The sequence below is a fragment of the Symphodus melops genome, assembly GCF_947650265.1.
Source record: "Symphodus melops genome assembly, chromosome: 15".
NCBI classification, from domain to species: Eukaryota; Metazoa; Chordata; class Actinopteri; order Labriformes; family Labridae; genus Symphodus; species Symphodus melops.
In genome coordinates, this window is record NC_136705.1 from 21041989 (window position 1) to 21064001 (window position 22013).

Here is a 22013-nt window from a genome sequence, read left to right on the forward strand (position 1 = left end):
GCTAACTGCTTGGCTTTTTTCCCTCTCCGTCTGTTTCCTATTGTTTACAAGAGGAGGGCTGTAAGGGCCAAAATATTCACTGTTTACAAGAGAATGACGCCAAGCAGAGACTAAAGAGAAACTGAGGATATGTATCCCTTCAACTAGGAGTACATTCTCAAAGTCCATCCATAAGGTGAGCAAAGTCATCAACATCATTTGATGTAAACGCACTGAGGTGATGAAGGGTAAGTTGATGTTGACTTGTCAACAAAGCACTCTGGGAGGAAATTGTGTTAAAACAAACTTCATAAGGATTAGTGCTTTGGTAGATGTGAGTTTGTTTCAGGGTTTAAAGAAGCCTTTGCATGAATATGTCACCCTGACTCATCAAACCCCCCCCCCCCCCCCCAAAAAAAAAAAAGAAGAGTGACAGAATAATCAGGTAAACATAATTACCCATGGTAGTGTCAAAGAGCAAACATTTTAATAATCCTGGCTTAAACTGCAAACATTTGATTAACACTCAGCATTACAAAGTTAGATAAGCTCTGTAGAAAAGTAAGTGATCAACATTTCTGCAAACACACCCATTAATAGCATTAAATAATGTGGAGGATTTATCTTACACCATTTCTGATGGCTCCAGGACAGATGACTTTACAGCATGACTGTTAATCATTACGGTAGGTTTGATAACAGTAGTGGTATCTGGTCGAGTCATGTGTGCACATAGCTCAAGGGACAGCAGCGGCACGTGGAGCCAACCCAGAATGTGACGAGCCCTGTGCTAGGATTTATAATCATGATTCCATGTAGAAAGGTGAGCGTGTGTGACTCACAATCACAAGAAGCCATAGAACCAATCAGCTCAGTCAATATGCATGTTACATAATGATGAAGTGCAGGTACTTCAGAAAAGTTTACAATTCTGTGTTTCATAAAGCGGAGATGATGTCATAAATATGTGGTAAAGACTTGGAAAAACAAAAACCACAATATGTTATTGTGGCTGACTTAAGGATTCTTTTCAGTCAAGTAGATTGAAAGCACCTGTGTGATGTAAAATACTTGAAAACAAGCTTCGATGAGTCGTTTCTTTTATTTACAAGACATAATTTGATAACTTGAATTTCCCTCGGGATCAATAAAGTATCTATCTATCTATCTATCTATCTATCTATCTATCTAATTCACTGTATTTGGAAATTAAAAACAAACTGAAGTTCTGGTTTGCTTTGATGCTAAAGATAAAGAGCCCATTTAATAAAAACCCTGATATTTCAAATAAACTTCAGACTGAGTTTCAGGGCCCACAAATGGGCATAAACCAATTAGCTTTTTATCATGTTAAACAAACAGCAATATTTAGAGATCAAAGGTCCAGGCTAGATTTATGCTTCATTTCCATCAGGGTTGACTTCGTCTTTTGCCGAGTCCTACAACCAAACAACTTCAAGACAGTCTATTAAGTTCTTCCCAGAACCAAAAGAACCACATATTGAACTGTTCTTTAGTTAACCTTTTACCGGTCATTTAATTTAATGTTTCTAGTAAGTACTTCTCTTATTATTATTATTATTTTTTTTTTTTGGTAAAGTGTTTCAAATGTTTTTTTCCCAATGCTCTTCTTTGCTTGTGTAAAGCACTTTGTATTGCCTGTGTTTGACATGTGCTAATCCAACAATAACGTGCCTCGCCTTAGCTCCAGAGTTCAATCATCCATAAGAATCAATGAGATTAGATAGCCAGCATGAAGATAGTAACATGACACATAAACCTCATTAACAGCTTAATGAACGAAGCATGAGTCTGCATCAGTACACCATATTTAATAAATGAAATGAAGAAGGGACTTCTTTTTTTTCCCCCAGTGTAGAGAACAGTACGACCAAAGAAAGTGCACTGAATTGTTAATTTTTTCTTAAAACTTTGGATTAATTCTGAGAAAACTGAATGAGGTCATGTTTCTGTCCTCGTTAAAAAATATTACAGGAGGTCACAGCTTTGTATCTTCCACTTTTAACAAGGAGTGATGTAAATAATTCACCCGCCACTGTACGGCAAAGGTTAAAAATACTCAATCAGTGGCGGCCCTGCTTAAATAGCACTTCATTATAGTGAAATCGATTACACTTTTTCTGAGGCCACACAGAAGTGTAAACTGATATATAGAAAACATCCATCAGTCTTTTCTTGTGAGAAATAATTTGATTGTTTTACAAAGGACTAATCAATGATTTAAAAAAAAGAACACTGAAATATCTTGTTGATCTGGTGGAAATAATGACATATCTGTAAAATGATCAACAATCACCTTTGTGGTTTTTTTTTTTTTCCACTGTCATGATGATTATACAGTACCCATTCACAATGTGTTTCTGGCTATTGCATTCAGAGTCCTGACTTTGCACACATCTGCCACCTTCAGGCCGTACTCAGGTGCTGAGAAAGCAGCTCCCATCGTTACACAGGTGTTCCTGCACAGGGAAACACAATTACACAGACAGCAACAGAACTAGAAAAATGACAAGAGACAGAAATATTTACATGGTAATGAGTTTCAGTTGAGGCTTGAATAAAGTGTACCTGAACTTCATGGCAGAATCTTTACTGGAGCGGGCTGAGCCGTGAAACTCTTGAGCCCCAGACCCCTCTAAAATTCTCTGCAGGTTTCTCTCGGTAATACCTCCTCCTGTAATGAAAAAAATACAATAAAAGTGAGGGAAGAAAAAACAGCAACAAAAGAACATACCTGAAAAAAGCTAAAGTATTTACCTGGCATGATGGCAATTCTCCCTTTAGCCTATCGAGAGAAACAAAAGGTAAAGAAAGTTGGTGAAGCTGCTCACAATAACAAATTGGCATAGATAAAATGATGAAAATGTTCTTTCAGGCAAACATGACTGCGTACATGTCATTTATGCATACCTGATCTACGAGACGTTTAATGACAGGGAGTCCCTCCAAGGCCGAGGTGTCACAGCCACTTGTGAGCACGCGCTGGAATCCTAATGAAACCAGAGTCTCCAGAGCAACCGCCGGCTCATGAACCATGTCGAAAGCTGCAGTCCGATCATTATTAGTTTGATCAAGTGTGTTTTTAGACTTGATTACATGTATTATTAAGTCACACTGCACTCTGTAGATGCCTAACAAAGCAGCAAATCAACAGGAAAGCAGCCTCAAGCGTTTGGATTCTACAGAGGCGTTTCGTTTGATGATGAAGTATCAGGCTGATTTGTGTCGGCTGAAAAGAAAAGCTTGAAATCTACATGTGATTAAAAAAAAAGAAAGGAAAATGGTACCTCGATGGAAAGTGACAGGCAAAGGTCGAGCAGCAGCTAATGAGAGAAAGGTTTGAGTTAGAATAATAATAATAACAGCAACAAGGCAAGTCACATAATTAGTGTCCTTTATGTCAGCCTTCACACTCCATGTTGACACTCGGTTATTGTGTGCCAACTACTGAAAGATTTCTTTAAAGCAGACACTTTAACTATATAGTATAAGATGCATTCTTGAACCGTCATTATGAAGACAAGATGGATCAAACAAATTTGTGAATGCAAGAGGAGAGCGAGTAGGACGCACAGCTTCCATGAGCTCTGTCAGACTATAAAAAATAAACTCTGGAAGGAATATATAAAGCTCCTTGCAACAATAGCACCGTTTGTCCACAGTTTGGACGATATGTGAATAAGAAAGTATGCAATTGAGTCTATCTCTTTGACTCTATAGCTTCATAGCACATCAGGTTCAATAAATGTCTTGGTATGGTTTGTAAAGAAAATATGCGATTCAGCCAGGCATTACAGTATTGGAAAATTCCAAAGCTAATATTGCTTTTCAAAATCTTCTTAAGTTTTATGATTCAAAAGGAGATGACCCCGAGGATGGGATATCTAAGGGGATATGAGAAGAAATTCTCATAGAAGAAATTTAAATATGTTAATGATTGAAAAAGTGTTGATTTAAAGAGATAAAGATGATCCAAACTCTTCAACTGTGATTCCGAAAACTGTTGTCCTTCTCATGGATGATTTCCACATTTTATTTTGTTGATTTGTACTTTCAGGTGAATATATCTTCAAGCATGAAATATTTCTAAATTTGATGGCAGGAAAAGCAAATCTCTTCTTAATAAATGTGAAAAACTTCAGTTCACTTTAAGGTGTTCCCGTGATTCACCTGCATCAATAAAAGAACTATAGGACTGGAACGTCACTGAGTTAAGTTTACATTTTTGGAAACAGGATCTTACCGAGGAGGTTTTTGGTTTGGTGAAGTTTTAAAGAACATGTTTCATTTATTCATGGTGAATTTTTCATTGAAATGTTTTGTGAAATTCAACACCATGATTAAATGAGCATCTTTTTTGCCTTTGTTCAGTGTCCAATAAGATTTGAATATACTGAGACATTACCCAGAAACTCCATACAGAGCTCTGCATCCACCTGTCCATCCTCAGTCAGGGCTCCCAGCACAAGTCCATCGGCCCCGTGGCTCTTCATCAGCTCTATGTCCTTCCTCATCACCTCCACTTCCTGGTCAGAATACAGGAAGTCTCCACCACGGGGCCGTATCATGACGTAGACTGGAATTTTGACATACTGCTTAACTATCTGCAGCAGACCTTTGGGAAAGAAAAAAATGGTGACGTTATTATTATATGATTCTATGTGCTCATCTGGTCCCAGCAGATGCTTACATTTGTGTGTGTGTGTGTGTGTGTGTGTGTGTGTGTGTGTGTGTGTGTGTGTGTTTGAGATGAACAAAACAGAACATTGCTCACCTAGACTTGGAGTAAGCCCTCCCTCCAGAAGACTAGAGCAGAGTTCAAGCCGACCTGCACCTGTCAGAAGGAGGAGAGAGAAAGGCTCAGTGGTGTAGTGCAGGGTATACGCAGGTACACGGAGCAGACCCACTTGATCTTGATCTCCACACAGTATACTCACTTCTAAATGATGTGATTCACACCAATGATTGATCAGTAGGATGCTGCATTTTGTTTTCCCAGGATGGTAAAGAGATAACCTCCCCTACTTTGTCTCTGATTGGCTAGTACATACTGACTATACAAGAGTAGTCTGACATTTAAATACAATGGCATGCTCTGAAAATGCAGCGCTGTGAGTAAACACTTATAGTTGTGTCTTACTGAACACAACCTTGCCCTCCTTTACTTACAATGACATGTGAAACTTCCTATTTTTAATGTTTCAAATAGGAAAAAAAAGCAGTGTTACTTGCACATTTACAAACCTCCTCGTTCAGCATTGACAGCCGACTCCACGGAGTCCACACACACCTCCATTAAAAAGTCCTCTGCCATGCTTAACTGGACAGAGACAAACACAGACACAATGACTTGATAACTAACAAGTAAATGTGTCTTTAGTTTTCAAGTGTGACTATCACAACAACTACCTGTCAAATCCACTTTCTATCGACTCATTGGCCGCCAGATAGCGATATGAAATAAACATGTTGTTTATGGCACTGACAGACTTCAGCACCAACAACAAGCCACTACACAAAGATAAGCGTGTTCCGGTTAGTTGGATTTTTTTGAAGGGTTAAACGGGTGGGCGGGGCTATTCTTGTTTTTTACGCTTGTCAGGCGGCAGTAAAAGAGAAGCCGCCCGTGAGGGATACGCCAAAAAAAAAAAAACATGCCCACTCACCGTTTCTCTAGAATACATTTTGAAAAAACATTTTTTGTTTCTGTGTAAAGTATCATGTTTCACATCCTACAAAAAAATAAAAATAATAATAAAACAAAAAAAATAATGCGCATATATTTTGTGACGTCATGAGGTCATAGTTGAACGCAGTTAGGAAACATGGTTTTGTAACACCCAGTAGCAGCATCTCTTTCTACCAAAGTTGCAGCTTTCATAATAGCATCGCAGGGGACCGGTTCATCGCTAACAAACACAAGGACAAAACAACGATGTTACTGTCTTCATTACGGACAACGTTACTCTGCAGCTGCAGACACGCTGGGAAAGGATTTCAGCACAGCAATGTGAGTATATATAGCTAACGAAATCTGCTAGCATTAGCAGGGAAAAGGTCAGACACATTACTGCAATATAGATAACGTCAGCGTGTCACACAACAAGTCATGACCAACATTTTCGTAAAGCAAACCTATCTGGCAATCCCTTCGTTTCAGTATTTTAGCTGTGTCTATCTGTAATTCATACCTTTTAGGGTAGCTAAAGTTGTCTTCTTGTGGTGCCCAACAGCAGTCACGTACTCGTGTATCAGTTCACCAAACAGCTAAATTAACCTGTCATAACTCTCATCATCATCATCATCATCAGGGTGTCAGACTAATGGACGCCAGGGTTGGGTTATAATGCCTGCTATAAACTACACGCTTCCGGAAAGGTTTTTTTAAAACGATACTAAGCGTATTTCTTGGATGACAAAGCATCAGAAGTTGATACTAAACACACATTGTCCTCTGCCGAAGACTCATTAAAGTCTGCGCCAGTCTGGGCTGCACGCAGTTTGTGTATCTTAAGTGTCCGGAGAGGAACTTAAAGGCGGAATACAAAACACGGCAGCATAGTAAAGTGTCTGCTACAGTACACACTGTCCTGTGAGGTGCCTGCATTTCTCGGCATACAGACTCACATGTATTTTCCATTCACTGGGGCAAAAACTGGGAAAAAGTGTCGAGGAAAACATATCTTTTCAACCGATAGGTCACTTCAAGGAGATCCACACTCATTGGTCAACCATCCAACAGGGTCAAAAAAGAGACAGGAGACGTGTATTTGACAACTATGATCACAATAGTGATTCATGTTTCTTTATAATTTTTTACAAAGTGTCATCAAACTAAAATGAGAACTGCTTTCACAAAGTCTCTTTATTGCACTTAGCTTAAACTATTGTAGGCTATTGAACTCAGGTTTTAAAAACATGAGAGATGAATGTGTTGTTTATGAAGACTGATTTTTAGAATTCATGTTGTCCAGCATTGTTTCAAGTCCACTCTCTCCTTTTTTTAATCAGCGAAGTCCACAGCTGCGACAGTGGCTTGTGAGGAGAGGTCAGAGCACCATCACAGCAGAGGTGGGGGCCTCCTCCACGCCGGCGGCAGCGACTGTCCCCAACACTGCCACCAATCGAATACTAGGTCGCTGGTTACTCGGCTGCAGCGGGCTGGTGGTGGGAGCTGTCGTCTTGGGAGGTGTCACGAGGTAAAAGTGATGTGCCTGTGTTTATGACCGTTGTCCTTGTGTTTAAGTGTTACTGACCGTTAACGTGAATCGTTCAGGCTAACAGAGTCGGGCCTCTCCATGGTTGATTGGCATCTGGTGAGAGAGATGAAGCCACCGCAGTCACAGGCAGAGTGGGAGGCTGAGTTTTCCAAGTACCAGCAGTTTCCTGAGTTCAAGATGTAAGGCCTGGTCTTTTCTCTTTACATTATCAACACACATAGCAAACTTGTACAGTTAAAAAGTCTCCATCACAGAAAATCAAAACAGGACTTTTGAAGATGATTGACTTGTCTTTTTATAGATAAAAGCCTTTTAATGTAAGTTTTATTAAAATCTTTTTTCATAGTTTTTTTTCCTGTCAAAACTGTTGTTTGGGTATTTATATTTAAAGATAGATGTCTTTCTGTTCTGTTTTCCCAGAATGAATCATGACATGACTCTGCCAGAGTTTAAGTTTATTTTCTACATGGAGTGGGGTCACCGCATGTGGGGTAGATTAGTTGGACTTGCATACATCCTCCCAACAATTTACTTCTGGAAGAAAGGGTACTTCAATCGCTCCATGAAGGGGAAAGTGCTGGGACTCTGTGGATTTGTCTTCTTCCAGGTAAGACTCAGTGCTGCTTTGGTTTTATGGTTCATTGGGAGTTAATCCTTACTGCACTGTTATTTACTTACTGCTTAATTCGTTGAGATCAGTGATGTCAAGTTGTATGGAGGTCAGGTTATGGTCACACATAACATGGTGAATCATTTTGTGTGTCATCAAAGGGCCTTCTGGGGTGGTACATGGTGAAAAGCGGTCTGGAGGAGAAGCCCGAGTCTTACGACATCCCGCGGGTCAGCCAGTATCGCCTAAGTGCTCACCTTGGTTCTGCCTTGTTGCTCTACTGCGCCAGTCTGTGGACAGGTCTCACTCTGCTCCTGCCCGTTCACAAGGTACAGAGGAAGTCCTTTTCCTACAGAAAAAAACCCCCCAACTGTTGTGGTTTCTGTCCAGCTCTTTAGAAACAATCGGACATTGAACTTTGGTTTGTCACCCACAGATGGCAGACACCAAACAAATCATGCAGCTCAGGAGGGTTGCGAAGGGTACAGGTGGTCTCGTCTTCCTTACTGCCCTTTCAGGTAGTCTACATTTATCTCACACATCTATACACTCATATGTTTGAGGCACAGGAAGTACATTACGGTGTCTTCTATAGCATATTCAGAGATACATAGCATACAAGCTAATGCTGCAGGTTGTTTAAATAGATTCTATATGTGTAACTGTTTTACAAATGTTGTTACTCAGGTGCTTTTGTGGCTGGTTTGGATGCCGGCCTAGTGTATAACTCCTTCCCTAAAATGGGAGAGCGATGGATACCTGATGATCTGCTGGCGTTCTCCCCTGCTCTCAAGAACTTCTTTGAAAACCCCACAACAGTGCAGTTTGACCACAGAGTGCTGGTATGTTGTCAAAGAGATAAGCGTGTTGGAAACATTTGAAGCCTTCAGCACAGTAAAGCATGAACCTATGAATGGTTGTTGAAGATCTTTTGTGTTCTCTTTCCTAGGCGATCTCTTCTTTGACAGCGATTACAGGCCTCTATCTTTTCTCAAGGAGGATGGTGCTACCACGAAGGGCCAAGATCGCCATCAGCCTCCTCACAGCAATGGCATATGGACAGGTAAAGCTGTTTGTCAGACCACAAGCAAGTCCATTCCATCCCTCGTTCTTCAGTGTTACTCAAAACTATGTGTTTGTGTTTCTCAGGTCGCCCTTGGTATCAGCACCCTGTTGCTGTATGTTCCCACTCCACTGGCAGCCACTCACCAGTCCGGCTCCGTGGCTCTTCTATCGTTGGCCATTTGGGTTCTGGCAGAGCTCCGCAAGATGCCCAAGTAAATGCCTGCTCCTTTATGGACAAATCCAATCCCAACTAGCCACACCTCAAGCCCTCTCAGAGTCAGAAGTGTGAACTTGAACATGCGTCCAGGAACAAAGAACAAGGAAGTGGATGCATTGATTGTTTAGCTGTTCTTCATTATGCATCTGTTGAAGCCGTTATCCTGTAGTGCTGCAATGTAAAACCTCATGAGGTGGGATTGAATTTGACCATCACATTTTTACTGAAGCAGCGACATTATGAGTGTCAATGACTGAAATTACAAGAATACATCAAGGCTGGCAGTCAGGAATTGACAGAACTCTTTTTTGGGTGCATTTTGTTATCGGTGGATGACAACTTGGTGCGAGGTGGGGTTTTTTTTTTGTTTCAGGAGGAAATCAAACAAGGACGCTGAAAACAAAACAGGACAAATTGTACTTTCTTTTCAGCTGTAATGATGCCGCAGAAGGATCTTGATTGAAGGGTATATACAGTCAGAATCATGCAGGAGTGTGTTAAGTTGACTGATTTGCAGCTGTTTTTGTCCACAGTTAAAACAGGATAATATTCTGTATTGTCACACACTGCCTTTAAGTGGAATCAGATGTGGCTTTTTGGATTGATTGTAAAATGATGTATATTTAAGTTATGCAATGTTGCTTTCGTTTGATACACTATATTAAAAAGATATGTGGAGACTTGATTTTTGCTTTGTACTGTACCTCTAAAAATAAATTAAAAGTAAAGCTGACATCTGTCTTATTTCAATAAAGATGATTAGGTCGCAGCTTTTACAATTTAAACACATGTCCAAGTTTTTGCATAGTAACTGTGATTTTTATTGTCTCTGTACAAAATATACACAATTTAAATACGTAATGCAACCAGTTGAGGCTAGCTAACTAGACAGTCAGTACAGCGGGTTAGTAGGTTTTCATTGTTCTAGACACAGTACATGCGGGTATAGACAGCTTTTAATCGTGGTCAGAGGTGAAAGTTCAAGACTGTAGGCAAAGAACAATCGGAGCAGATCTATTTTCCCCCCATTAAATAAATTATGTATGAAAAAAATCAAACAGGAAAAAACTAATTTAACTGTGGGAAGTGCATATTGTCATCAGGGCCTTAATGCACCCTGAACTGTGCTCGAATAGGACTGAAAGGTTTGGGTGAATGGAAAGGCGCCCTAAAAATGTAGAGAACATTATTGCTATTCCATATTTGTATATGCATTTAAAGACACCACCGCCTATTGAATGATGTCATTAGTGCCTCTTTTACGCATACAATCTTCAAGTTCTTGTTCGAACTGAAGCAAACCAAGAAAAATCTGAAAATTATCCAACTATCTGGATTTAAATTATGGGTTTACACCTCATGTTGGACAGACCATATTATCTAGTATCATGTAGACCATGATACTAGATAATATACTTTATCTCTGATTGCCCCTTGCCTCATGTACAGCACAGCATCTCCCTCTCTCTTCACCCGCAGGTGGGCTTCATGTCTGAACTTAGAGTGGCTTTGAATACCTCTTTATATCTTCTCTTTGGTGTTGCAGAGAGAGGGAGAAAACAAAATGGAGAGGGGCATAAAAAACAATGTTACTAAACCATGTCTCTCTCGCTAAAAGGTACACACACATACTAAACCTAGTTGAAATTGATTTAACCTAATTTTGAGATTTCTTTTTTTTGGGGGGGGGGGAGGAGTGGCAGAACCTGCTACAACCACATGACTTTTCTGATTACAAGAAGTTCACAAATACAATCTGCAATCTAATAACTTCCCTTTGATAGACGAGTATGACTGTGGTAGTCAAGTCCTGTGTTGACCCTGGGGTGGTCAAAACAGCTCGATACTTTGACTATAGTGCAATCCCCACCTTGTACTGCCTAACATCACTTCACTGAGAATGCTAAAAATGTACAACAGTCATTAGACACCTACAGCTAGGACTGTAATATTTGGAAGGCCGGGAACTATTCCTCCAGAAACCTATGAAGGGGATATTCTTAAGAGTCTCACATGGGTAAGATGGACAACATCTCTTTCTGAAAGACGTGCACACACACACATACACAGAGGGTGAGGCACCTGTGAATGACTAGGAACAGCAGACAGACAAGCAGACTTTGGAGTATCTCTGTAAATACATAATTGGATATTAGTGACATCATCATGCGATATTGAAATCAGTTTGTGGTGAAAATCCTCCATAGAACAGGATCGCCGGGATCTCAAATTTATCATTTGTTTCCTAAAGAAGTGTCTTTCTTACTCCACTAGATGGCGGCGGACTCATATCTATTTTCATGGCTGGGGTATGAGCAGTCTGGTAGCTCCAGGGAGGTGTGACATCCACATGCACAGAGACATGGGGTCCGATTAAAAAATCCAAATCTTGGCCATCACAGAGGAAAAAGGGGAAAAGTAATCCCAGGACACATTTAGATTACCATTACAGGCTGCCAGGCTCCATTAGTAATGGTAATAAATGAAAGTAGAAAAAGAAAAAAGGACAGTCTTCGTTTTGCCCGCTGCTTTGTCTTATTTCTCTGGGGTACAACTAAGGTTCAGCATGTTGAGCGAAGGTGTTAGGCTACCTCCATTGGTGCTTGGAGAAATACCACCAGGGGTCCAGGAAGAGGGAGTGGACCTCTCACAGCCCTCTGGACTCATGGCTCTCGACACAAGCACAAACTTGCAAGTCTGAAAACAGGCATACACACACATTCTCTCTTTTTTTAAACCCAGTTCCACACACACACACATTCCCCTCCCTGGTGCCCGCTTTGTCTCTGATCCAGGCTTTTAGATGACGTTGTCAAACAGCTGCATGGACTGCATGATGTTCTCGTCCTAGGTGGAGACAAAAGGTTTGGATAGGTAGGCAAAGAAAGTGAAAGGGGTATTTTGAAAATGTTGTAAGATATGGACAAAGATAAGGCGAGTAGACAATTAGCTTGGCTTACTTTAACATAATGAGCTACCTTAGCCAAAGTAACTAAAAATAAAATAAGAAGACCTACAATACAAGAATATTTTAAGCTCGTTTATACACACTTGATGGCTTGTTTGTTTTATGTCCACATAAAAAAATAATTCTAAACGACAGGTTGTGGTTTTCAGACGCGTCATGTGCTGTAAATATTTCATAGCCCGGCCCGGCTAAGTAAATTCCTGGATTCACAGGAAATCCTACCAGCATTTTGTCTCTGCTGCATACTTGAAGCACAGACATGAAAGTGTTGTCTTCCCTCTCATCTAACTTTTGACAAGAAAGCAAATAAGTTTGTTTTCCAAAATATCTTTTACTGTAAAAAAAAAACAAAAAAAACTTTTCTGCCTTACCTTTTTGCATGACTCAATGAACTCCTCTATGGTGACCACCCCGTCTTTATTCCGGTCCATTTTCTGGGAAAAAAAGGGAGCCAAATATTTACTTATGTATTTTCAAAACTTTGGTACTCTGTTTTGTCGTACAAATCTTCCTCTCTGTCAAATTTCTGTGGCACTAAATAATGCAGACTGTTGATGTTGACCTGGAAGAAGCTTTCCACATGATCTCTTGGAGCGTCGTCCTGCATATTGGGGTATGTGTATTTCCCCATCATGTCATAAATAGACCTCATGATATCCAACATTTCCTGTGAAGAGAAGAACAAAAGGGAGTTCTCAGTATTAAAATAGAAGTTGATGCACACAGTGATAAATGTCCTGGGGAGTTCATTTCTGAACCTAATTTCCTCCAAATATTCAAATGAACAATTAACAAATTATGGACACGACCTTGCAGTCCTCATTAGCAGCTACAGCCCTGATTAGAAGCCATTACGGCAAGTCATTCAGAGAAAAGTTACAAGTGTGTGCCTGTGTGTGTGTGTGTGTGTGTGTGTGTGTGTGTGTGTATGTTACCTCTTTGGTGATGCAGCCGTCCTTGTTCAGGTCATAAAGGTTGAACGCCCAGTTTAACCGGTCATTAATGGTCCCTCTCAATATGATAGACAGGCCAAATACAAAATCCTGAGATTGAAAGGGAAAACTATTGACTGCAGTGTTGGGCATGTCTTAGATCTTGACACAGCATTAATGTCTGCTGGCAGCTATTTACAGGGAATTTATATTTGTATGGACACTGCAGTGGTAGCAAGTTTCCCTGGATCACATTTGCTTTAATCTTTAAAATGGAAGCTGATAGACTCAAACTCACCTCAAAACTAACAGAGCCGTTCTTGTTTGTGTCGAAGGCTTCAAACAGGAAATGTGCATACATACTTGAATCTGCAAAAGAGAGAGACTTATGATAACCTGCATGCCCTCAAAAAATGACGTTACATTTTTGAACAGCTGGGACTTTCAGCGAGCTAATTATAGCAAAGAAATGCAAATTATTTCAAATAAAACTGGAGGCTAGATGTTCATCAAGCTACATATCATGAAATCAAAAACTGCCCCTGACTTTTTGCAGTGCTTTACAATAGTTCAGCAGAGCAGATCTACAATGACATTATTATGTTCATTTCAGTGGGATGATGAAAAGCTTTATGTGTAGCTCTAAACAGGTTAAATTTACAATTTAACCTTATTGCAGATAAAATGAGAAGGCTGAATAAAAGTGTATAATAGAAACAGGGTAAAGATCTACAGGTAAGAGTTGATAACTCACCTCCCTGTGGAAAGAACTGGGAGTAAATGGTCTTAAAGTTCTCCTCACTAACCACACCACACGGACACTCCTGGGACACAAACGTGAGTCAAGAAAACTCATTAGTTATGGTCTAGCACAGGATATAAAGGTAACATCAGGTCATGCTGTAATAACAATGATGCAACTACACATTTTTAAGGTGTATTTGTTGTCAATCCTGGCTTCTTTGGCCACACCTACATTTTTGAAGCCCCTGTAAAGGACTTGAAGCTCCTTCTTGGTGAACTTGGTCTGCTCCTGCAGCTTGTCCATGCTTTCAGGGCGATGACACACAGTGGACAGCTCAAAGTCATCCTCCACGCTGTCTGTGGGAGAAAGAGACCAGCGTCAATTATCGTTTATCATAAGTGCACCCACAACTGCCTCCAGGGTGCGTATGACCTCGTTGTAATAAGTCATCAAGCTGAGAAGGAGCTCAGCAGTGAGGTTTAAGTATACAGCACTTATAGAACTATTTATTAAGGTGGCAGAGTCTATTGTAGTGGAGAAACTCCTGACAATGATAGCTAACAGCTAACTGTGTAGTTAAGACAGCTTATTTCAAAGGAAACTATCAACTCATAGCACGTCACTTTTAAATATTTTTAGACTTTTAGGACCCACTTTTTTTAACCTCAATTTTAAACAAATAACTATTGTAGCAAGGCCATAGCGTTTCCCACCAATACAAAACAAAACTGTCAACTTACAGCAGGTGTCATAAACATTTTTGAAACCTTTAAGCCTTCCTCTACTTTACATCAGCTTCATCATCTGTTAAAGTAGGCGACACACACTCATACACAAACACACACACAGACATGCCAAAGGCTATTGCCAACATCAACAGCACACACTTCAAATCAAAACATGAGAAAACAGGTGTGACCCATTAGCAGCAAAATATTGTTTTCAAAAGTTTGAGTGCTTTTCTGTGTCATGATATGACTTGAGGGTTAAATGGTGAATCTTCTCAACTCCCCGGAGAGGCAGGACACATGGAACAGTAGTGAGTACATAGAGAGTAAAGGAGCACTTGCTTTGACTGATTGAGGGAGCAACCGAGGGCTGGCAGCATGGCAGCAGCTTGAGGAATCGCTGCTTTATGGTTTTTTTGCTTTGGCTGTTGGAAGGATTACCTGAAATCACCAACCATATATCACAAAGGTTAGGCTCTTGCAAACACACACGTCTGCAAATGTCTCACACACACACTTGCCTGTTGAACCAAACTCCATGCAACGGACAGACACAACGACATCATGCTGTAAAATGCCTGCTGACCTGGCTGAGTGCTGGGAGACCACAACTACCACTCCAAACATGTGGATACTGCCACACAACGACAACACAGCGAGAACCCTAGATATACACAGTGTCCCTCATCAGACTGGCTCTTATCACAATGGAGCTTTCAGCAAACCCTGTGAGAAACCAGCTGAGAGCACAAATTCAAGAGACATCAACAGTTTTAATTCACTATCGGCTTAAACAAGGATTTAGTTTGTGACAGTAGAAAGTCATTTTCAAGACAAATGTAATGAAAAACCGCCTCGAAAAGAGCCCATCACAAATACCAGCATACTGTAGAGCCATTTCATCTCAAAGCAAACACATTTCATGATGCCCGTTTTTCTGTGTTTCACACAGTGAAAATGACAGACGCATTTGCACACATGAACCCTTTTACTTACTTTTTCCTCCTAGTTTCCATGGTAACAGTCCCCGTACCCCTTTAAGCAGGACCCCAGCAGTCTGAGTGATGAAAGCCATGATGGGGTGAAAACCAGTAGATCCATACTACCTCCCCTCACAGCTATATATCCCCTGTGACGTGTCATCCTGTTTTCTCTGGTGCCCCTGACCTGAGTCTCTGGTGTCATTTGGAGCCAGAACAGGCAGAGAAAATTGTCCAATGGGTACATCATTAAAAGCAATCAGCTTCCTAGTACAAGCCCAGCCCTCTGCCTCGGGGCAGGGTCTGTGTTTTAAGTGCATTATCCTTTTTCCAAATGAACCAAACAGATGACTACATTTCAATATCAACCATGGAGGGTCATTTTGCAGTGATATGATTTAGTTTCCCCTTCAAGAACTGTTTCAGAAATTGTTCAACAAGCCTCAAAAATCTAGCTTTAATCCAGGTGTAATTACAAAGCATGTTTCTTTTGTATGAGCAATAAGGCCACTTTCAAAGCTTGATTCCTTCATAAGGCTGCAAATATGTTGCATGGACGTGCCTTCCAGTGCTTCTGCAGCCAGCCTCAAGTGGACACTTGCAGGATTATGCACTTCTGTATCAGCTTTATTTATGTTATATTTATCTATGAAGAGAAGCTTTTAGAGAAGGTGAGATTGTTTCGACGTCTGGTTGTAACTTTTTTATGCTAAAATACTTTTCAATGTCATTTAATGTTTTCTTAGAACACAATCAATAAAAATACTGTTACTGTAGTGCTACACACAATGTAGCAGAAGCTTTATTTATACCTTTGTTATAATCTAGCACAATGATACTAATACAATAATAAAATACATGTTCTAAGATACTGATCACAGAAGCCTGGGTTAGAACTATTGAATATATAATTTCAAGACAGCATTAAAGATGATAGTTTTTAAGAGTAAGTAAAACATTTCTAAAGTAACCCATAGATCTGATTATTATTGTGTTAGAGATGCAGATTGTTTATGGATGTGGGTGGACTAAATTTAATTTCAAACGTCTGTCCTGAATGCTCAGACGAAGATAGATTAAAAACAAAAATAAAAAAGCACTTCTGCTCTGAATGGAAAATGATGCTTGAAATACTTGTAAAGACCATGAAAGCCACATCTACTTGAAACTGTCAGGTTCTTAGAAATGCGTCTTTTAAGATTGAGACGTTCCTCCCTCTCTATCTCACAGGCCTCTCTCCTTCTCCCCGGCTTTTTTTCCTCTGTGATTTTGTCCTTTACTGATATTTTGTGCTTGTTGTGATGCCTTTGAGTAAGTGGGCTTTGGCTGTCTTGGCTAAGTCTGTTTTGGAATAAAGATATTATCTCAGAGGAATTAACCTGATTTTAACACACACACACACACACACACACACACACACACGCACACGCACACGCACACACACACTCTTTATGGTCCCCTATACTTCATACAACATGCTTCTAAAACCTCTCACTTCTTACAATATGTTATTTTCTATCAGTCTATACCAATACATCCTTATATGGATCAATTATATCAATTATCAATTATTGTATTGTATCCAGCTATCCTTACATCATAGAGTTCATATCTATTCTTTTGTCATATCTATGAGTCTCTGTTTTAACATGTACTATCTAATATATTGTATCTATCCGCCCATCGTTTTGAATTGTACTCGCCTATCTATCTTCATACTGTATTGAACCTTGTATCCTATTATTTGGTATTGTATCCAATTGTTCCCATGGTCTGGTATTGTTTCCTATACTATTTTATGGGATCGCATTTTAACATATTGTATTAATACAACATCAATCAATCTATCTTTGAGAAATCTCTCTTTAACAGCTGTTTTCCAAGCTTATTTTAAAAAAAGCATCCACTAAGAAACAACTCTTAATATTAAAGTTTTTTCTTGAATATTTCACATAACAGAAGGCTGTGGTTAAAAACAGATCTTTGTTCAAATACAAGAAGGTGTCTCTCCTCACTTGGCTTTTCAAGTAATGTGAACATTTCGATCGTCTGCCTTTGAAGTTAAAATTGTTTCTTTGAGTGGCAAAAACAATGAGACCTGAAATTCTTTCATTTTAGCTGAATGGACAGAAAGATGGAAACTGTCTACATCTCTTCAGGCAGAAATACACTGTCTGGATTTTTCTGCTGTTGTGCAGCTTCATTACATTCTTACTTAAGAGTGTCATGTAGTTATTGTGCAATTAGAGTTCAACAGTGTCCCCCCGGGCTACACTGACACACCATCATAGCTCTTCAGGATATAAGAATAACAGGTCTATTTTTAGCTTGATGGCAAAGCATTTTTTTTTTTTTTGCCAATATAACTTTTGAAGGAGCTTTGCTTTTCACAAACCCCAGAGATTTGAGGATTTTCTTAAGGAACAACGAAACCATGAAATCCCTAAATGAAATTGAAGAAAGCCAACATGTTACAATAAGAAATCACAGTGACACACTATACTGCTGATAGAGGACAAGACTAATGGTGCAGATGCAGCATTAAACCTGATGAGAGGTGCAGAACTGCATCTTTAAAAAAACAAAACAAAACAAAAACGGTGTGGTTTTCCCAAAAAGGCTCATTAAATGATATCTTTATGCATGCTGGTTCAGTTAGTTTATGATTGGTTTTTCAATGAGGGCTGGGACCCACCTAATGTAATTTATCTTCTCCCACTTTCACAACCTAGCTTCTGCACTCCAGCTACTAAATATTGCACATAAATGAGGTTTGGGGGACTCACAAAAGCCGAAAAAGAAAAGATTTTGTTCCTTACTACTATGCCTTAAGCTCCTAAAACACTACATTGCTGATAACATAGAAATCCTACCTGCCTGGTAAATGCCTCTTCTGCTTTCCTTTTAAATGTTAGGCCATGGGTTGGCCTTATGGTTAAGATGCCTGTAACTGAATGGTGCCAATTTGATTATAGTCCAGCAGCTCTGTAGCATGCATTTCCTTTACTATGACTGCTAAAAAAGGTAAATAGCTAAATGAAAGAGTGCAACCTGCTAAGCTTCAAATTTGATAAAACAAATTAATACACAACCAGAAATAGTTTTAGGTCGATGCAAATCTTAAGAGCAGAGAAAATATTGAACTGCAGAACTCTTTATGACCAGCAACATGTTGGTAATAACACAAATCAGTGGAATATCTCTTCGGCAAAAATACAATCAAAAATGAAATCTATCTTAAAAAGCACATCTTCCCTCCAGATGAATTTTGTGAAAATTAAATGATTACACAAAGAATTATTCAGATATTGCATAAAGTGAATCTTTGAATACATCATCATCATCAATGAGGAGCAATTTCAAAGATTCCCTTTTCCACAGTTTGGATGGGCCTACACTTATTATTTTTTTCTATTTTTACGTGTCTCGTTCACAAGTTTGAATCTCTTTTGAAATATATACAGCGTAATCATCAGTTTCACCTTGCTGAACTTTGACAGTGTGTGCTTTAGTATTAAAGTCTCAGACAAAACCAAGCACACACACACTACAACAAACAACCACATATAGGCAAACACAAAGCCATATACACACACACACACACACACACTTGTCAGTACCATAAATAGGTGTGACGAATGTGACAGCTATTTAGTGAGAAAATTAGGACAAACTACTTTAAGTTTTATTCTGATTGGAAACACAAACAAATGAACATGTAGACACACCCCCTCCCTTCTTTTCTATAGAGAGTATAAGTCCCATTATCTCTCACCATATTCATCATTTTCACTGCTCAGTCCGTGCCTCTCTCGAGCTCTCTTACCATTCATCTCACCTGGCGTTGAAAGGTCGATAAGCCCCAGAAAGTGCATCAGTTTGAGGGAGCTGCAGACCACCAGCAGAATCCCAACAGTCTGCAGCCCCTCCAACTCCCACTTGTCTCGGAAGAACAGATGCATCCTTTCCCCCCTCCTTTCTCTCACAACAAAAAATCTGTCTCTCGCCCCAGGGCAACCACTTCCCCCCCCCTCAGCTCCAACCAGGAATGCACCGTCTTCGTCTCTTCAGCCTCTCCTCTCAGCCTTCCTCTATGTGCCGGTAGTATTCAGGCATCCTCTCTCCGCACGGCTCCTCGCCTGCGTTCTTTACAGAAGGTAGATTGCTATTCTCCTCGTTTCTTCATCCAGAGCGGTAACTGCGTGGTAGCAAGACTGTCGGCTTGCTGCTCCACCCCCGCCACCTCCAAATCTGTCAAAGGCTGTTAAAGTTCATGGTGAAGTTCGGACAATAAGCCATGTGGGTCCTGGCAGGTTGGCTGCAATTGTTTTCAGACTCTTTCTGCTTTTTTTCCCCAGCCACTGACTCTCAAACTCTCTCCGTCTACTCTTGCTGCCTGTCCTCCCTCTCTTTCTCTCCTTACCTCTGTCTCTCTCCTGCGGTGTCCCTCCCTATCTTTAATTGGGTCAGTGATGGGGCTGAGTGAAGGAAGAAAAGAGGAGGGGGAGATGGAAGAAAGAAGAAGGAGGGAGGGATACTTCTTGAAGGGTGAGAGGGGAAACAGAAAGAGGGGACAAACTCGAGACGAATGAAAACACTTCATTGGTAGGTGAGATATAAAAAGAGGAGGGGCAAAAGGGAATCGTTAAAGAAAGAAATAATTACAACCAGGGGTATATATATGCAAAAACAAATCACCAAAATCAAGGACAAATTTAGGAAAAAATGATTAGAAAGTAACAGAAGGGAGGAGCATCTGACCCTGCGGCTAACGTGGACAAACTCGCAGATGTGGCAATTTCCCCTGAGTGTAAAGTCCACACCCACATACACACACACACACAGATATACACACACACCGAGTGAAGCAGCAGCAGCCTGGAGGTGTTATCTGGCTATAGCACGTTTTGCATATGCATTCAGCACAGTAGGGATGTGATGGGGTATAGATGTCACATCTGGAACACTGACAGATGCAATCTCTGAAGAACTGGAAGTGAAATCTCGCTCTGAATGTGCCTTTTAACTCGGATTCCAAATATGAGTAGGGAGGCAGTGATGTGGTCATGCAGGATAGGAAAGAAAACTCTATCCCTTTTTAGACTGCTGTTTTTGCAAAAGTGCCTTCACTAAGCTCAGATGTCATCATATCCTTGTTACAGTCATGTCAATGGTGTAATATTGGTGATTTAGAAGCACGGCAAAGCGAGGGCTGCACATACACACAGTCAGACATGCGCACACACACACAGTGCTGTGTTCCCCTGATCCCGTATCCCCTTTGTAATGTCTCTGTACCTCCAAAGATGGTACAGAAAGGGGATCACTTCGTCGCCCCATTACACCTCGCTGACGTTCAGATTGAAGGCGAAATGTCAAAGCCTGAATCGGGATACCGATCCAAAGACTCTGTTTACTTTCAAGATGATTTTAAAGGTTGAGAAAGAACATCTAACGTGGAGCTTTTACTGAAACCCTTAATGCTATTGTGAGGAGGCTGACTATGAAGCGCATAGAAAGTAATATTAATATAATTTTTTTTACCATTGCCATTAGGATGGCCATTATATATAGTTTTTTTCCACTATACTGCAGAAACAAGATTTCCGATGAGTGATACATTTGACAGTTAAGATAAAGAAGGAGGATATTTTTCTTGCTGTAAGAAAAGAGGTACTGCTTGTCCGCAGGGTGCGCCAAAATCAATGCAAACAATAGTTCCTCTTAAGACTTCTAAAGAAAACTGGACGAGTTTGAATTGTTGAATCAGCAATTGTTGGTTTTATTGGCGAGTAAGAACTTCTCACTACCTGTTATCAGTCTTTATTTGAGGTTATGTGCATTGATTTTAAAATTCAGACACTTGTATCTTACTCACATCAGCTTTCAAGACTCTAGTTTTTAGTAATGGTGTTTGTTACCATGCTCGACACTGCCACACATAAGTGTTTAAAGGCTCTGTCAGCAGGCTCACATCACTTGTCTCTGACCTTCCCAACAGAAATACATCAAAGTTGAAATAAAATACCTGTGATTCAAAACGACTGATGTTAAATTTAGGAAAGCATCTCGAAGCATAAGAGCATGGCTCTGGGTTTTAATACAGTAACTGCAGAGTTTAGTTTGGATTTGGTAAGGAGAGGGTCTCCAAGGGTCACTTTGGCCGTTTTGATAGGAAATGGAAGCAGCTTACCCTTCTCTCCAAACAGACACAAGCCATTCAAAAATACATAACCTTTTGTTACTGAAACTTAAACATATTGTTAAGGGGGAAATTGAGGGAATGACGGATGTTTTTGTTCTTCTTCATCTGGAATTTGTTTTGAGAGACAATGCGTTGGCTCAGTGCATCACTTAATAAGAGATAGCTTTCATCTCAAGTGGTAAGTGACAACCTTTGGCTTCAAAGTCTTCCATCACTTTCATCCGCTTCTCTATTTTCAATATTAAAAAAGAGATGCAGGGACTAAGAGGCAAGAATATTTAGTCCCAAGCACTCTAAAAAGCATCATTTTGTCTCCCAGTTTGTAATGTTTATGAGTATGTGG

At 40.1% G+C, this 22013-nt stretch overlaps 3 protein-coding genes across 9 annotated transcripts in view; 1 reads left to right on the plus strand and 2 right to left on the minus strand.

Annotated features, from left to right (window-relative positions):
• Positions 1-1796: 1796 nt before the first annotated feature.
• cutc (cutC copper transporter homolog (E. coli)) lies at positions 1797-6534 on the minus strand. Of its 2 annotated transcripts, none has more exons than XM_079362045.1 (9): positions 6192-6534; positions 5245-5320; positions 4775-4834; positions 4406-4615; positions 3288-3323; positions 2911-3044; positions 2758-2785; positions 2569-2674; positions 1797-2459 (listed from the first exon to the last, which is right to left on the minus strand). In XM_079362045.1, exons 2-9 carry the CDS (start codon positions 5312-5314, stop codon positions 2348-2350), a joined length of 756 nt encoding a protein of 251 aa, XP_079218171.1. In that variant the 5' UTR covers positions 5315-5320; positions 6192-6534; the 3' UTR covers positions 1797-2347. The 2 variants fall into 2 exon arrangements, with proteins under 2 accessions (XP_079218171.1, XP_079218172.1); XM_079362046.1 differs by lacking the exon at positions 6192-6534 and adding an exon at positions 5410-5543.
• On the plus strand, positions 5718-9845 carry cox15 (cytochrome c oxidase assembly homolog 15 (yeast)). The gene is made up of 9 exons (XM_079362038.1): positions 5718-6010; positions 7012-7199; positions 7277-7399; positions 7641-7827; positions 7992-8159; positions 8267-8348; positions 8518-8672; positions 8780-8893; positions 8980-9845. Exons 1-9 carry the CDS (start codon positions 5936-5938, stop codon positions 9109-9111), a joined length of 1224 nt encoding a protein of 407 aa, XP_079218164.1. The 5' UTR covers positions 5718-5935; the 3' UTR covers positions 9112-9845.
• Positions 9846-10781: 936 nt separating this feature from the next.
• The window catches only part of LOC306835481 (A-type potassium channel modulatory protein KCNIP2), a 91747-nt gene continuing 80515 nt past the window's right edge, over positions 10782-22013 (minus strand). For 3 of the 6 annotated variants that reach the window (XM_079362043.1, XM_079362042.1, XM_079362041.1), the window contains exons 2-8: positions 13989-14113; positions 13767-13836; positions 13311-13381; positions 13016-13123; positions 12643-12747; positions 12452-12514; positions 10782-11959 (exon numbers count right to left, since the gene is read on the minus strand). In XM_079362043.1, coding sequence (XP_079218169.1) covers positions 11912-11959; positions 12452-12514; positions 12643-12747; positions 13016-13123; positions 13311-13381; positions 13767-13836; positions 13989-14113 — 590 coding nt within the window. In that variant the 3' untranslated portion in view covers positions 10782-11911. Of the gene's footprint in view, positions 11960-12451; positions 12515-12642; positions 12748-13015; positions 13124-13310; positions 13382-13766; positions 13837-13988; positions 14114-14823; positions 14927-19303; positions 20154-22013 lie in introns of those variants that run through there. The other 3 variants (XM_079362044.1, XM_079362040.1, XM_079362039.1) reach the window with 3 other exon arrangements.

Excerpts from the sequence above, each read along its gene's own strand:
- cutc (XM_079362045.1), bottom strand. The coding sequence starts at position 5,314 with ATGGCAGAGGACTTTTTAATGGAGGTGTGTGTGGACTCCGTGGAGTCG. Across the intron at positions 3,324-4,405 it reads GCTCTGTATGGAGTTTCTGG|CTGCTGCTCGACCTTTGCCT; the intron begins GTAATGTCTCAG and ends TTCTCTCATTAG. Across the intron at positions 2,460-2,568 it reads GATTCTGCCATGAAGTTCAG|GAACACCTGTGTAACGATGG; the intron begins GTACACTTTATT and ends TTCCCTGTGCAG.
- cox15 (XM_079362038.1), top strand. The coding sequence starts at position 5,936 with ATGTTACTGTCTTCATTACGGACAACGTTACTCTGCAGCTGCAGACAC. Across the intron at positions 6,011-7,011 it reads AAGGATTTCAGCACAGCAAT|CGAAGTCCACAGCTGCGACA; the intron begins GTGAGTATATAT and ends TTTTTTAATCAG. Across the intron at positions 7,400-7,640 it reads CAGTTTCCTGAGTTCAAGAT|AATGAATCATGACATGACTC; the intron begins GTAAGGCCTGGT and ends CTGTTTTCCCAG.